The sequence below is a fragment of the Tupaia chinensis genome, unplaced genomic scaffold (genome assembly GCF_000334495.1).
Source record: "Tupaia chinensis unplaced genomic scaffold, TupChi_1.0 Scaffold000575_1, whole genome shotgun sequence".
NCBI classification, from domain to species: domain Eukaryota; kingdom Metazoa; phylum Chordata; class Mammalia; order Scandentia; family Tupaiidae; genus Tupaia; species Tupaia belangeri.
The window spans coordinates 1,937,950-1,954,255 of record NW_006160089.1 but is presented as its reverse complement, the minus strand read 5'-3'; the positions used below and the strand labels follow the sequence as shown (position 1 = coordinate 1,954,255).

The window sequence follows — 16,306 nt, the reverse complement described above, 5'->3', positions numbered from 1 at the left end:
GGGGTGGCGGGTGTCCTGGGTCAAAAAAAAAAGCCACTCTGTGCGTCAGTAAATGGAGAAGACAGAGTGTGTGGCCACCGTGGGGGGCAGGTGCACAGGGGCACGTGTACAGAGCCCCGAGGCTCTGAGCAGCCACATCCTGGTCCAGGCTCTGGCTTCCTGTGCCTCTCTGGCCTTCTGCTAAGCTGCTGCATGGTCGCAGCTCTGCCCAAGAACTCCGCGACATCCTCCTGCCACGACCTCCCAGTCTGTAATCGTAATCACACTGCTTCTCTCCCTTGGCAAGATAAAAGTTGACCTCCCGTGGTGGGTGATTTGAAGACACTCGCCCTGGGACTGGAGCAGGAGGCCTGGTGGTGGAGGAGGAAGAGATTCTGCCCACCAGGGCTGATGGCTGTCGGGTGAATTCTTTAGCAACTAACTGAAATTAGCCTACCAACCCGCCAAGCACCCACCCAAGAGCAGCAAGCATTACGGAGTGCTCAGGGCTCACTGGGCACTGTGCAGATGCACCCACACACCAGCTCAGAACACCCTACGAGGGGCTCTCACTGCTATCCCCATTTCGGGAAACCGAGGCTTGAAGAGGAAGAAGCCACCTGTTGCAGATCCCACAGCAAGCAATGGCAGAGCTGGGGTTGACCCGGGCTGGGGACTATGGCGCCCTGTGTTCCGTCCAGGGGGACCTCTCACCTCAGCCCTCTGCTTTCCTTTCAAGACCTTAAACTGAGCCAGGGCTGTGGTTCCTAATCCAGCTGTGCCTGTCCCGTGCCCAGCCCATGGTCCCTGTCTCAGTCCCTCCTGTGTCCCCTGCACTGAAGCTCCGACCTGCCCAGAGCCTGTCTGTCAGCGACACATGGAACATACTCAAACAGCCTGGTGCGCAGTGCGGCTGTGACATGGGCACCGTCGCCTCCAGGAGTCCGGTGGAAATCACACACAGTCCCCAAGTGACAAGCTGCTGGGCAGCAGGCCCCGCCACGGCAGTTGCCCCCGGAGCTGTGTCCCCAGATCCGGTCTTGCATCCACAGCCTTGGAGAACAAGAGCTACGCAGCCCGTGTGCAAACACGGAAACCGAGGCACAGCCACACGGCTAGTCAGCAGGGCTGGGACCCGATCGCCCTGTGGATCTAGAGCCAGCAGTACCCCTGGGTGAAACGGGGTGGGGAGCCCTCCCCTCCTGGCCTTGCTTTCCCCCTTGGCCCAGTGAGGGGCTTCCAGGAAGCCCTTCTCTGGGAACAAGATGTTGCTTGTCACCGTGCAGAGCAGGAGGTGGGCCAGCGGGGAGGACCCGCAGTGACCCAAGCAGCAGCAGTGGGGTGGATGTGGTGAGCAGGCGACATCCCAGCGCCCAGCTCCAGCTGCACATCTGCATATGGATGACCCAGATTTGCATTTCCTGCCACAACCCATCCGACCTAATTAGAGGGAAGTGCTCCGTGGGGGCAGCAGCTCCGTGCTGGGGCACAGACCAGCAGGCTCTGGCGGCACTGCCCTCAAAGGGCTGGCGGGGGGCCTTGTCCCCAGTGGCCTCTGCTCAGGTGTGGTGGAGCACCTTGGGACCCAGGGCTCCCAGGGCACTGCCTGAGCCAGCAGACGCCTGACCTCACCCCACTTGGGGGGCCCCCGAGCTGGAAGGAGTGGACTGAGTTCTCGCCCTGGAAGGTCAGGCCCATCTCAGTTGCCACCTCCAGGGCCTTCCTCCCCTCCTGGGTCAGCCCCCAGCAAGTTCTGCTCTGGCCCCTGCAGCCAAGTGACCCTGGAGCTGTCATCCACACCTGGGGAGGTGCCAATGACCCCAGATGTTCTCAGAGGATTCCAGAAGGTGATGTTGGTGATGAGGGCCTGGGGGGCTTCTAAACTGCTGGGCAAACTCAGAAAGGCAGACTCGTGGTGGCTCCCGGAAAAATGTCTAATGACCTACGGCCCTGATGGCCTCTTAGACTGGACATCACCTGCTAACTGTCCCCCGCTCTGTCTGAGACCGGAGGCTGGTTCCTAGGGAAAATAAACACGTCCCCTGGGGCATGGCGTACTCTTTCCACTGAGACCCTGACACGGAGCCTGGAGGTCTGGGTTCGAGCCATGACCCTACCGCTTCCTGATGGTGGGCCTGGGCAAGCCCTTTTTGGGCCTTGGTCTCCTCATCTGTACACCTAACCGTGCCCTCTTCCCAGGGCTGCTGGGAGTTTAAGTGAATTACTGGGTGAAAGCAACGAGAAGCGGGCCTGGCACGTTGGCAGTGCAACATGTTGGCTACTATTACTGTTGCCATCATTATTATTGATACTGCTGTCTGTGGCGTGGGGCTAGTGACGGCACCTACATTCTAGCACCGGGAATGAACCGAGTTCAGGGTGTGCTCAGCTGCTGGCATAGCCATCACCATCTCACCCCACGGAGCTCTGCTGACCAGGATGCAAGATGACCGCCACCGCCACAGTCAGGCACTGTGGGTAAGGGACACTTCGTCACCCGCTGTCCAGGTGTGCACCTGCCCTCGCTGCCCTTGGCCTCCCTCATGCCCTTCCCCAGGCCATGGGGTCCCTTAACTTCCCCCAACGGGAGAGGATATGGAGCCGAGGGGCTGGGAGGTCACCGACCCCATGGCACCCACCCCACACTCCGCTGCCAGTCCCACCGGGCCCAAGGGAGGAGGCCTGAGCTGCCTGGGGTGACAGGTCAGATCTGAGGGAGGAGAGGGAGGGCAAAGCCTCAACCCTGGTCAGCGGAGAAAACCTGGAGGTGGCCGAGGTCCCAGGGTCACCTTGCTCCGAACTCGCCCTGTGGAGAAATGCTGTCGAGGCAGGCAGCTGGGGAAACGGGTGGGGTGGGGGGGATCGCGGACCATCTGGGCCACCCCCATCCAGAAAGCGCCGAGAAACCCAGGCTGTCTTTCCCAAGACAGATCAAATTAGGCCACAAACACCCCCACCCTGTGCTAATTTGAGTTTAAAATGTTTGAACCAAAATAAGCTTCAGACATCGACGAATCCTCTTTTTATTTTCTTAAACAGGAGCATAAAATTACATGTTAAAAGAATAAAAATGCATTCGCCCAATTAATTTTCTGAAATCTCATTAAAAAATTTAGCCTGACTAAGTCAGACTTCTGACCTGAATTTTAATCATCTTTACACTGGATGGGCCTTTTTCCCTGATATTTGCAATGCATCATTAATTTTAAGGCCGCTGTTTCTACGATTTTAAAAAGCTCACTTCATCAGAATGACATTTCCTGTAAACGAATTTCACCTTTAAAGACATCTGACACTGTGTGTGGGCGACGCCTCACGGACTCGGGCCGTGTGTACCCAGCGATGTTTCAGATCTGCATTCCACAAAAGGGCGCGCTTTACAAAGAGCTCACACTGTCGGCTGCCTAGGAGGCCAAGCCTGGCCAGCTCCTCATGATCGGGCTAGTTTTCACCCCTAAGCCAATCTTCCCGCTCCAAGTCCTAGTGGCCCGAATTCACACTGCGGAGTCACAAGGGCCTGGACAGAATCCCGACTCTGCCCCTTGACAGCCGAGTGGGAGATTTCTCACCTGACTCCGCCCTGCACGATGGGGTACTGAATGGGACCCGCTTCTCTGAGCTGGTGGGAGGACTGGGGGCTAGGTCAGGCACCCCACTGTCGGCACAACCACCCCACCTCAATGTACAGGTCCAGGCCAGGCTCTGTGGGCCTTCAGCTCAGGGGAACAGCGAGTGGACACCACGGCACAGCGAGCCTCAGATCACCTGAATGGCAGGGACTCCCCAGAACCATCCTTATTCACCTCGGGAATGCTGAGCTTAAATGCAGGGGTGAGAGAATTGGGAACCAGCTCCAGCAAAGACCCGAAGGGTGAAACCACACAGAGATGCAGCAGCCAAGTCAGGGGTGGGACCATCCCTGGCCCCTTCCTCTCCTTCTTCCGCTACCAAGTGCGGTTGGCTTTCTCCCCAGAGGTGTCTGGAGTCCTCCCTCCCTGTGCCCAGCTCCCAAGGCTGAGGACCCACTTGGGGCAAGTCATCTCTCCCCGGTGAGGCAGGGGCCTTCTTCCCTCCCTGCTGTAACCACACAGGAGCCACAAGCCCCAGCCACCAGTGACCTCTCTAAAACCCAAACCCCACGACTCTCTCATCAACTTGAAGTCACAGCGGGCTCCCCGTTCGCTCCAGATTCCATTTCAGGTTATGCAGTGTGGATTCAAGACGCTCGCGACCACCTTCCAGGCCGCCTTGGCTAAGCACGGCTTTTTCTTTTTTTCTCTTTCCTTTTTGCCAGAGGGACACGTGTGTTGCCAGAGAGAGAGACCCAAAGGGGCCTGGTCACACTGCTCCCCTCTTTCTGGGATTTTGAGCATGCATGTATATGCACTTGGCGTGTTCTTTCAAGTCACCGGGCAGGGCTCTGAACTGGTCAGACGTGTGAGATCTGGCTCCTTAACCACTGGGCTCTGGGTCCAGCCCAAAGCACAGGAACTGAAACACCTTACCCAGCCCGACTGGCCAGGTGCCTTCGAGTCTGGGCCTGCACTGTGTCCCTTCCTCTTCCTGTTCTACCCCGAACTCTGCTCATCCATTGGGCAGAACCAACCGCCCACGCTATGGGCTCCCTCTGCATCTGCCCACCCTTCTGGGGCTTCCACCTCTCCACGCTGTCTATCTCCTTAGAATACGTGTGGGGCTCCTCAGCAGCCTGCAAGCCTCCTGAGGGCAGGGGGCAGGCATTGGCACCGGGGAGGCCCTGGGCAGGAAGGAAACTGTTCGCTAAACTGACAGTTGGCAAATACTGAATGCTAACGGCCCTCAGCAGCTGGTCATTAAGCCTTATCCAGCTACTATCATTTCCTGTTCTTTTTTTCTTTTTACTTTGAATTTGCTATAGGACACAAGCACTCCTGGGAGGGGGAGAGAAAGTGAGAAATGTCTGAAATTTCATCCTCCCCATGGGGGGATGATCATCCTGCAATCCCTTCTCCATTCACCTCTTGGGATTTTGGGCATTCATGCACACGAGCCCGGTGCGTTTTTTAAGCCACTGAGTCTGGGACTTGAACCATGCTAGTGGCTGTGTGAGATGCAGGGCCTTAGCCCCACACTACTAGCTGGTGCTACCATCATCTCTTGGTCCCTGCAATGCACAGCTAGCAGCAGCTACCCCAAGACCTGTGAAGTCATGCACATTCTTTTCGTGGAGTAGCGCCCACATAGAACTGAACTTGGCGCGCGGCAAGCAGGTCTGCAGACTTTCCAGATGGAAGACACATTAACGGCTTTCTCAGGCAAGGACACCTTCGCCTTCCTGGAGATGCGTGTGCTTCTTAGAGGGTCGTCTGAGCCGTGCATTTCATTCTCCATGGAAGGCTCTGCGGTACCGTGGTAAAGCCAGGAAGCATGGGCGGTGGGAGCTCCTTTTCTCAACTCTGCCCATTCATCCATTAAAACCGCAATAAGAGGGGACAACGGATGGCATAATGGTTACGTCGCTGGACTCCCACGTAGTCGACTACAGTTCGGGTCCTGGACCCAGTGACTTACACTTACGCCAGGTGTGTGTGCGCGCGCGCGCGCGTGTGTGTGTGTGTGTGTGTGTACCCAAGATCCCAAGAGGAGAATGGAGGAGAAAGGACTGTGGCGTGGCCATCCCCCCTGGGGGTGGTGGTGGTGGTGATTTCTTGCTTTCTGTCTCTGTCTCTCCAGCAAGCACACACATTCTATAGCAAAAATCTCTCCTAAAAATAAATAAAAAAGCAAAACCTGCAATTAGAGCAAGCATATTCAGCTTTCCTTAGTATGTACAAATTTCACATATAATACACCAGGTTCGGCAAATATATTTTGGTGTGCTTTCAGAGCTAGAAAGTTTCCTGAAATAAACAGACCACTAGCACTGGGCACAAAAGGTTAACAAAAACCACAGGCTGAGTGGTTATAGTTCATGTTCTTTTTTTTTTTTTTTCATTTTTTTTAAAAAGAGAGATTTTAGCTATAGGTCACGTGTGCTCGCCGAAGAGACAGAGACAGAAAGTGAGAAATCACTCCCTGCGGGGGATGGCCACACTGCAATTCCTTCTCCATTCTCCTCTCAGGATTTTGGGCAGGCTTGCACACGTGCCTAGTGTGAGTTGCAAACCACTGGGTCCAGGACTCAAACAGCAGTTGATTATATGGGAGTCCAGCGACGCAACCATTATGCCATCTGCTGGTCCCAAGTTTATGTTCTTTCTACACAGGGGAGTATCATCCAGCTCTGGGCTCTTCAGCTGTGAAAATCTTTTTTTTTTTTTGCTATAGGGAATGTGTGCTCGCTTGAGACAGAGAAAGAGGAAAAGTGAGAAAGCAAATCCCTTCTCCATTTTCCTCTCACTATTTTGGGCACATACACCCACACACTTGGTATAATTTTCAAGCCACTGGGTCCAGAACTTGAACCATGAAGTCGGCCAGGTGAGATCCAGCTGCCTTAACCTCCGAGCCCCCTGCTGGCCCAGCTCACGTGGTTTTTAAACTGTGAGGATTAGATTCATGACATACCATGTCCTCAGCACCTACCAGAAGTGCCACGTGGTGTCTGCTGGGTCATCACAATTGCCTCATGGTAACAACGTATCATTATTTTCAAGTTTACTTAGCTAATTTCTTCCAAGCCAGAGAGACAGAGCCCCGAGGACTGCCAACAGCGTCACTGTGCACCCACAGCCTCAGCCGGCCCAGATCATGGGCACATTGCGTGCCCTGCACACTCAGGGATACAAACCAGAACCTTCCCACGTGGGCCGGCCTCGCACAGCATCCTGTTTTGCCACTGCACCGCCATCGGCCCCAACAATGGATCATTACTGTCCCTGTTCTACAGACGGGGAAACTGAGGCTCTGGGAGGGCATTTACTCAACACCATCTGGCTGTGGAGGGCTGGGGGTGGGAACAGAAGCCAGCCTGGCCCAGTCGGAGTGTCCTTGCTGGCCCGTCCTGGCTCCTGCCCTCAGGATGGCCGCAAGGAGATAGCAGAGCCTCCACAGGAGGGAAGGGGCCTCTGGTCTCGAGTCACGGCCATTCCGGGCGCCCACACGGCTTACACAGTTCTGCACACCGAGACGGGTACTGGCGGGATGGGCCATTGTCCCCGGATGCCGCTGCCCGGAGCAGCCCAGCACCACTTCCCGGTGTCGTTACCCACTCCAACGTGTGCAGCGAGATGCCGCGACACTGCCGCCGCGACGGCCCACCGCTCCTTGCCTTGTTCGTGAAATAATTACGGGGCTCTCTCCTCTGCCAAATGAGGCTGTAATTAACCCTAATTGCTCGAAATGCAACTGGCTAATTCTAGGAGATTAATCAAGGGGGACTCGACTGTTAGTGAATGACTTAATATGACAAATTGCTACATTACCCGAGGAGGCCCCGCCGCCCCCAGCCATCAGTGCGGCATCTTGGGGGACTTGACCTACAGTGTTCTAGGGCTCCCCAGCTTTCTGGGATCGGCCTCTCCAAATTCTACCAGGAAAAAGGCCCCTGTGTCCCAGCCAGGAACAGGAAAGGGGGTGCAGATAGTCTCGATGCCCATGGGCCCTCCACATGCTTGTGAGTGTGCACGTACACACTCACGCCTGCACACCTCCATGGTAGATGAAGTTGCAGTGGTGAACCTTCCTTAGGGCGGAAGCGGTATAGCCAGGGAGCACGGCCTGGTGAGAGTGAAAACACGGGGAAGGGTTCCTGCCCCACCTGCCTCCTCGGCCAGGCACTTCTGTGCCGTGCCTAACCTGTACCACTGTACATGGGGACGCTTGCTCAAGTCTCAGCTCACCTGAGCTCTTCCACAGTAAGGAGCCATGATAGCCTTCGGTAGCTCAGGAAGGTGGCTGGCTCTGGATTTCCCTGACCACGGTCTCACAGCCTTGGGGTAAAAGCCACCTCTGACAAGAACTTCCCATCATTCCAGACGGCACAGAATTCTAGAGATCTGGCCGCAGACAACCCGCCTGGACAAGCTGCCTGTCCCCTCCAGGCCTGTGCATGCCATGTCCTTGAGAAAGCCTCTCTGGCCCCCGTTTGGATTGGGTGCCCTGAGGGGCTCCATGGGCCCCCAAGTTTCTGCCGCTCAGTTAACTTTGTCCTGAGGCCGCGCACTTCTGAAGAGCAGACCTGGCTCTGTGTCCCGCGGGCCCCCGCACACGCACACGTATCTGCTCTTCGTTAACTCAGGCACCAGGGGCTCCTCTGCGCTTGGCCTAGGACACAGTCAGCGGGCAAACCCCACTCTGGAGGATTCGGAAACGAGTCCCCAGTGGGAGTGACCATGGCCGTGACCCAGGTGTGTGTGTGCACAGGTGTGAGGTGGCACAGAGGGGTGAGCAGGGCCGGGCAGGGCCGGGCAGCGCTGGAGCAGGTGGTCTTCCCGAAGCAGCGGCAATTGGACTACGACTCGGAGGAGGAGTTGGGGAGGGCATTCCAGGCCCAGGGAGCAGCGTGTGTCAAGGCATGGGGTGTGACAGCAGCTCAGACACCCAGAGGCCAGGCTGCTCAGCCAGGAATCTGCACACAGGACAGCAGGTATGTGGAAACCCGTGCTCCCCCAGGCTCTGCTGGTCATAAATGAAGAGGTGGAGGAGGGTCAGAGCACCCTTACAGCCAGCAAGGACGGCAGACACTGGCTGCCCCTCCACCCCTGCCCATTCCCTGAGGTGCTCACCCTCCTCTGGCCACCACCACCGCCCTCTCTGTCCCCTTCTAATCCATTCACATGTAAATCCCCGGGGTAGGACCCAGGTCTGGCAGCCCAGCCCAGCACAGGGGAGGCTTCGCAGGTTCTGAATTACATGAAGGGCTCACTAGGTTAGGTAGTAAGCTTCCCGTCACTGGAAGCATTTGAGAAAAGGCTCTGTCTGGGGGTGCTGAGAGGGCTTTCTCCAGTGCCTGGGACTCAGACAAAGGAACCCCAGGAATCTTGTTCCTTGAAGATGCAACAAAGCACTGCAAAGGGAGGGGGCTTACCTGTGGGTCGGGAGGGTGTGCAGGTCCCGGAGTGTGGCAGAGGTTGTTCGGGCTCCCTCCATGGGGCATGTGGCCGGGCTGTCCTGCCATCCTGCATGCCAGCCTACAAGGACACGGGCTGTAACAGAAAGCAGGTGCTTGTCACTTCCTCTGATAGGGCCCCAAGAAGGAGAGAGATCTCCACCGGCCGGATCTTAGAGTGCGAGCTGAGGTGAGGGCCAGTGGAGGCCCTTGCCCACAGTCGCCCAGCTCAGTCTAGGACTCGGTGCCCACGTGACTCACTCCCACTCCATTCTCCCACCCTGACTGCATAGCTAGAATCACCCCCACCGAGAAGAGGGGGAAACGAGGCTCCTGGCTGGGAGTCTACTGGTGACCGTCCCCAGCAATGAAGAAACCAGGTTCACCCCACGTTAGAGGACTCCAAAGCCTTGTTCTTCCCACTGCTCTGCCCTCCCTGCCTGCTGGGGGCAGTACTGTAGTCCGGTCCCCAGCAGCATCCCACATAAACTCAGGTCGGCAGCCTGGACGGTCGGGACAGTCAGACTGTGAGTAGCAGCTGAAGGACCCACTCCACCCTGCTGGGTCAGGCTACGATGCTGGGAAGGCCAGGGCCCATGGGTCCCACTCAGAGGACAGCTCCCCAACCTCCAGGGCTTTGTGGCCGCAGGACGGTCAGGGGCGCTAGTCCCCAGCAGCTATGGTCACCGCAGCAGCTCTCCCTGATTAAGCACCCACTGTGGACGTGAGGCTGAGCTAAAGGCATCCGCATGTCACATCCAAGTCGCTCCTACTCCTGGTGTCAGGGCGGCCTCTGGCCTCCCCCAGCAGACAGGCCCCTCTGGGGCAGGGGCCGAGCTTAGGAACACAGAAGGAGCGGTTGGCCCATAGGGAGAGCCGGCCCCCAGATCCTTTATTTTGTTCAGTAACTCCCCTTGTAACTTCTGATTTATGTAGGGTAGTTGTACATTTCTGTGGGACAGTGTAACAATCAGGTCCAGGAGAGAAATCCATCTGCCTTCTCTGACATTTATTGTTACTCTGTACTGTGCATACTGGAGATTTGCTCTGCCGGTTATTAGCAAATACATATTTGTCACGGACGGGGCTGGCACCATGGCCTGGTGGTTAATGGGGCTGGATCCCACGTGGCCAACCATGCAGTTCAAGTCATGAACGGGTGGCTTGAAAAGGACACCAGATACGAGTGCATGCCTGCCCCAAATCCCAACAGGGTAAGGAAAGGAGGAAGGGGCTGTGGTGTGACGAGGCCCCATTGGGGGATGCCCACTCCCTCTGGCAGTGTATGTACCCGGTGACAAATTCAAAACAAGGTCACTAGCGTCCTTTACTGCACTATATATATACTCTACAACCCTGCCGCTTGCTCCAGTACCATATATATACTACTCTACAACCCTGCCGCTTGCTCCAGTACCATATATATACTACTCTACAACCCTGCCGCTTGCTCCAGTACCATATATATACTACTCTACAACCCTGCCGCTTGCTCCAGTACCATATATATACTACTCTACAACCCTGCCGCTTGCTCCAGTACCATATATATACTACTCTACAACCCTGCCGCTTGCTCCAGTACCATATATATACTACTCTACAACCCTGCCGCTTGCTCCAGTACCATATATATACTACTCTACAACCCTGCCGCTTGCTCCAGTACCATATATATACTACTCTACAACCCTGCCGCTTGCTCCAGTACCATATATATACTACTCTACAACCCTGCCGCTTGCTCCAGTACCATATATATACTACTCTACAACCCTGCCGCTTGCTCCAGTACCATATATATACTACTCTACAACCCTGCCGCTTGCTCCAATACCATATATATACTACTCTACAACCCTGCCGCTTGCTCCAATACCATATATATACTACTCTACAACCCTGCCGTTTGCTCCAATACCATTCTCGACACCTGGCTTTGAAAAGCCTGCCTCCCGGGCAAGAAAGAACATCGTTCACCCTCAAGCATGCCTGCAGACGCTGCCTGCTGCCCCCCGTGTGCCAGGGACAGGCCTGGACTCCTGAGGGCATGTACGGAAGCACGTGGTAGAGCCCCACACCTGCTGGGCTGGCTGTCCCAGGGCCCCCTGGCCTGTCCACACCTGAGACAGTACCCTGTGAGGATGGAGGCTACTGGAGGAGCGGGGTCTGTACCCCAGGAGAATCAGAGTCGCTGGAAATGGAGCCCCGTCCCGTCAGGAATGACTGAGGGAGGCCAGCCTGGACGTCAGCCCCGACTCAGGTCGGTGTCCTCCCCTGCCAGAGGCCCCGTGGGTAGTGGGTTTCATCCTAAACAGCCCCTTGTCTTTCTGCCCACTCCCTTCGAGGCTCCTGTGGGCTCTGCCTTGGTGTCTAGGTGTCCTCATTTCAGGGCCGTCTTCCGCCAACCTAAGACGCTGTCTGTTCAAGGCAGACTGCCCCTCGCCACCTTAGGCCTGGTCACCAGCCACTCTCACACGCCAAATCCCAAACTGAAAGTCTCCCCAGTCCCGCGGGCCAGCCAGCCTGGCTGTCTACCTCTTAAGCAGACCCGTGCCCAACGCCACTGGGGCTGTGACACCCTGAGCCCTGTAGGTCTGGTCGCTGCGTCTCATGTGGCAAATCATCCTTCCTTCTTCCCCACCGCAGTCTGGTTCCAGCCACAGCGGTTGGCAGCCGGCTCCAGGGATGTCTATGACACCCTTTGACGTGTCAAAGGATGTCCACCAACCCCTAAATTGCCCGCTGAGCTTGATCCTCGGGGTCCCCAGCTGTGCCCCTGAGGGCACCCCAAGCCTCCCTGGAAACTGCACGTGGGCACCATACGATGTCCAGCGTGGCTTCCTCTGTGCCCTCAGGGCAGCCCCAGCTGGGCCCTTGAACTGTCTACCAGCTATGCCCGGAGGTTAAACTGCTCTTCCACATGCAAAGGAGACAGAAAGTGAGGCCATGGGGGAGCAGGGGTACAGACGCTGGACGCCCCCACTCCCTGCTGTCATGCCAGTACAGGCTTGCACCTACAAAGCTGCTGGAGGCTGACCCTCACCCACAGACTTGGCTGCTATGGGGTCCACCCTAGCGCATTCAGATGGACAGGTAGAGCGCATGCCTGCCCTTCCATGGAGACATGGAGCACTGCCTCACACTGGCGTCTCACGGAGGGGCATGTATGGGGGGTGCCCACACTTGGGGCCTCTCTCCTGTCCCACCTGGCTTCTGCCTCAGCCCAGGCCTCATCTCCCACCTGCACTGCCATGTCTCTGCACCTGGCAGTCCCCACCAGGTCCTGCAATGCAGATGGGACCTGGGTTGCACCGGAGCGCACCCCCAGGGCAACACGGTGGAGGAGTGGGTAGGAAAAGGCCCCGATAAACAGGTAAACAGCCTCCCCAGGCATGCCGTGACTTAGGGCATGTGAGAGGGAGCCCAGTGTAAGACGTGCATGAATGAAAAGTAAAACTAGACTCCTACAAGCTCCGCAGCTGCTTCGCTGCACCCCAGGCCCCTCAAGGTGGCACATCCACATCGTCTGCCCGTAGGGAGAACTGGGAGGAAGGCTGGAGAAGTGTCTTCCGCACGAAGGTTTCACCTTCATCTCAGAAGGCGCAGGCTTAGCTCACGGGCCACCCTTTAGAGGCCCAGATGTGCGCTCTCTGGGCCACACGCCCACCTGCCCCAGGCTTCCCACGTGCTGGACACCTTTCCCCACCCACCCCCAAATGCACTTAGCCCTGGGACCAAGGGCTTTGGGGCAGCAGGCCTGGAAGGGACTCTTGACTCTGACGTCATTCACCAGCTGGGACCTTGAGCACGGGTTAGCAGGTGGCTGCTGTGGACAGAAGTCTGTCTGCTTTTTTCCCTATCTTTCCAAAATCCTTTCCAGAGGGCCTGGAGGAAGTCCTGTCCACAGGCGCTAACAGAGCATGTTGACCCAAGGGTAACAGGACTCCGACATCCTGGCCCGGCGTGGTGCTGGAGCATCTCTGTGATGTATCATGAGCCTCCCCATCACTGTGCAAGCATGTTCCTCTCTGGCCTCAGCAGCCCCCTTTCCCAGTCACCACCCTAAACACTGTGCGACCCACCTATAACCTGCAAGCCCCCGCTTGCTCTTGGCCCACCTTTCTGGGCCAGACCAACGCAAAAACTCTTTGCTAAATTCAAAATGCTGTCTCTCGCTCTCAAAATCAAGTAAAAAGAACCCCTTTCTCTTTCACCCCAAGAGAAAGGCATGTTTTTCCTCCTTTCGGGGCCTAGGTCTCTCAAATTCGTGATTCGAAATAAACCACATTAATTATCATTTTTACAGAGTTGGTTATTTCCGTCGGCACTGTGAGTGGCATTCTGGCCTCCTTCATGGCCTCCAGGCTCCTCCAACATCTGCATCCAAAGGCGGCAGCAGACACACGCTTAGGAGCTCACTCTGTGGGCTCATCCGGGCCCCCAGGAACATCCCACAGGGGCCCAGGCCAGAGCAGAAAGAACAGTACCAAGAATGACAATGATAGCTAACACACTTCCCCTCTAACAGCCCACCTCAATGACGACCCATGAGGTAAGCGCTGGTATCGTCCCGTTTTCCAGATAAGGAAACTTGGGCACCAGGAGGTGACAAGATATGCACAGGTCCCGCGGATCACTAGTGGGGCCAGGGCTTGAACCTCTGAGGGCATCTTTGTCCAACACCAATGCTCTGCACCTCCCATGGGCGCTGATGGGGGCAGTACATCACCTTCCCGCAGAACGAGCCCTCTCCCCACGCAAGGCGGCAGCCGTGCTGAGCATGGAGGGGCGATCGCAGGGCCGGCGGGCGGCAAAGGCCATTTCCCCACGGGCCCATGGGCCGACACCCCAGAGCCCTTGCCCTCTGGATGCTCCAAGCTGACACAGGTTGTCCACACACAGAGTCTGCCAACCCTTGGGGCTTGGTATGTCACTGTCACCCAGGGCTGTCTGCCCAGAACCTAATGGGACCTGCTGCACTTCCTAGGATGGAGTCCTGGAAAACAGCTCGAGTCCCTGACCACCAACGCCAGAGAGGGCACCTCAGAGGGGAAGGGGGCAGGCAGGGAGGGGAGGTGGAACGGGAGGGAGGGGGAGAGAGGGAGGGAAGAAAGAAGGGTCTCTGAGCACTTGCAGTGGGCCAGGTCTCTCCCCTTCATGCTTGGAGCTGTTGGTGGGCCCATTTTACAGACGGAGAACCTAAGGCCAGGAGGGAAGACTTGATGCCCTTCAGTTAAGTTTCAGAGGGGGGATTCGCACCCAGATCTTACCAACTCCAAAGCCCTTCCACCTTCCAAGGAACCTGCTGCCTCTTGGGGCTCTCCAGGAGTAATGGATTTTAGGGAATCTGCAGTCTGTTTGTCTACACCCCAACAGAAGCTCAAGCCCCTTTCTCCGGAAATTCAGATGCCGAAAGACTGAGAAAGCGGTTTGGAGGGACGAGACTTGGGAGCAGGGAAAGCCCCTCGGCACAGGCACGCAGGCACCTCCGGGTAACACGGGAGCTGCCGTCCCCGGGATCCCGTGGCTCCTGCCAAGTTCAGAACAATGAGGCGGTGTCCGCCAAGTCCGAGTCAGGGGCCAACAATCCATGGAATGCAGGAGCCGGAGCCACAGGCCGCGGGCACCATCTCAAAGAGGGCCTTTCTCCTGGGATGTGCAGGGCCCTGCATCTCCGAGACTCTGCGGGGGATCCATGTTCCTTCCTAGGCGGGTTCCCGGCTCTGGTGCCAACAGCAATGTGCTGTCGTGTGCTGTATCTACTGGGCGCCCAGGACCCAGATGGGGGCTAACTGACTGGTTCTGGAGTTGGACTGCCTGGGTTCAAATCTCCGCCCAGTTGTACCTGACCACGCAGTGTCTGTCTCAGCTTCATCTGGACAATGGGGCAGATGGTAACTCTCCCTTTGGGGTCAGTGAGAGAACGGACGTGTTCACAGGTGTGACTTTAGAGCCTGGCACGTGGGAAAGGCCGCTGCGGCTTGAGCTGCTGTCAGCCACGTCCTGGTAACCCTCACTGAGCACGGGAGCAGCGGTCGCCTCCACGCGGCAGACACGGGACTGGGGCTCAGAGAGCAGCAGAGGCTTGCCCAGGGTCACACGGCTGGTAAGCGACAGAGCTGGGGCTGCAGGACCAAAGAGCACTGCTCCATGCACCACACTGCCTAGCCTCCCGGGGCTTGCTCTAGGACAAATGCCTTCATCTTGACATGATCTGTGGTGACCTCCACAAAAGCCTTCTGGCATGCTCCTCCCTGCCCCGGCTGTGGTTGAGGCTCTAATGTGGGACGTGGCCCTAGGGGACATGGGGGCTTGGGTCTAGCTGGGGCACTCCCCTGCACTGGGCTGGGCTCTGAGGTTTCAAATGGCCTTCCGGACCAAGACTATGGTCTGGGCCTTGCCTCTAACTTCTAGAAGTTTCATTCGGGGGAAATTCCTCCTTTGCCTTCTGCCAAATGCTATGTCTCCTGGAGGCTGGTGGCTCACTGCAGCCCTTCCAGTGACAGATGGCCAGGAACGTTCTGGCCATGGACCCTTGCTCAGAGCGTGCAAGGCTGAGTGTGTGCTGGGGGCCCGTACTGCCCTGAGAGAGCATAAATGAATGAGTGAATCAATCAACTCTGGCCTGAGCTGGGGTCCCTGACTGTGCTGCCCTTCCTCAGCCCCAGGCCCCCCTTCTCAGCCAGTCCTGAGACAAAAAGACGTTACCCATCCATCACTTGGCAGGAAGCAGGCCGGTCTCCGCCAGTCATGGGGGCTGTCAAGCTGGTGTAGACGAGTCACGGGTGGTGTCTGGTTTCCGAGTTGGGCCCACTTCCCCCCCTGCTTCCCACAAAGCCACTAACACTGCTCAGATTCTGTGGCTCCGCAACCAGTGGAAGCCTGGCTTCTTCAGGGACACAAGCCTCTCCCTGGGACGAGGGTGCAGGTGGGGCAGCAAGGTCCCTAACTGCCCCCTTCCTGCAGGCAGGACCCTCCCCAAGAATGCACCTGCAGTACCTGGAGGTCACTGGTCGGGAGATGCAGCAGCCACCCGGCCGATGGGGCCACCACAGCCACGGCTACATGGGGCCTCTCTTGCCACTTAGCTCACCTCCTGGCACCCTGGCCCCATTGGCCTCCCAGCTTAGTTCTCACCCACCGCCCACCTGCTTCCTTCTCTCTCCAGCCTGGGGCTTCTCTCCTGAGCAACAGACCCCAACCATAGACAGCCACAGACCTGGCCCACACTGGAGCCCTGCCTACCTTCCCCAAGTGCCTCTCGGCGATGGGACTGCCCCTCTCTGCCAAGAGGCT

General features: G+C 57.1%; 1 protein-coding gene and 1 long non-coding RNA gene across 3 annotated transcripts in view; one reads left to right on the top strand and one right to left on the bottom strand.

Annotated features, from left to right (window-relative positions):
- LOC102490675 (uncharacterized) overlaps positions 1-3,092 on the top strand; it is a 14,654-nt gene extending 11,562 nt beyond the window's left edge. The window contains exon 3 of the long non-coding RNA XR_003551009.1: positions 2,335-3,092. This is a non-coding gene — a long non-coding RNA (uncharacterized LOC102490675). The remainder of the gene's footprint in view (positions 1-2,334) is intronic.
- NEK6 (NIMA related kinase 6) overlaps positions 1-16,306 on the bottom strand; it is a 58,799-nt gene that overhangs the window by 39,089 nt on the left and 3,404 nt on the right. For both annotated transcript variants that reach the window (XM_006158231.3, XM_006158230.3), the window contains exon 2: positions 8,987-9,104. In XM_006158231.3, coding sequence (XP_006158293.1) covers positions 8,987-9,076 — 90 coding nt within the window. In that variant the 5' untranslated portion in view covers positions 9,077-9,104. The remainder of the gene's footprint in view (positions 1-8,986; positions 9,105-16,306) is intronic.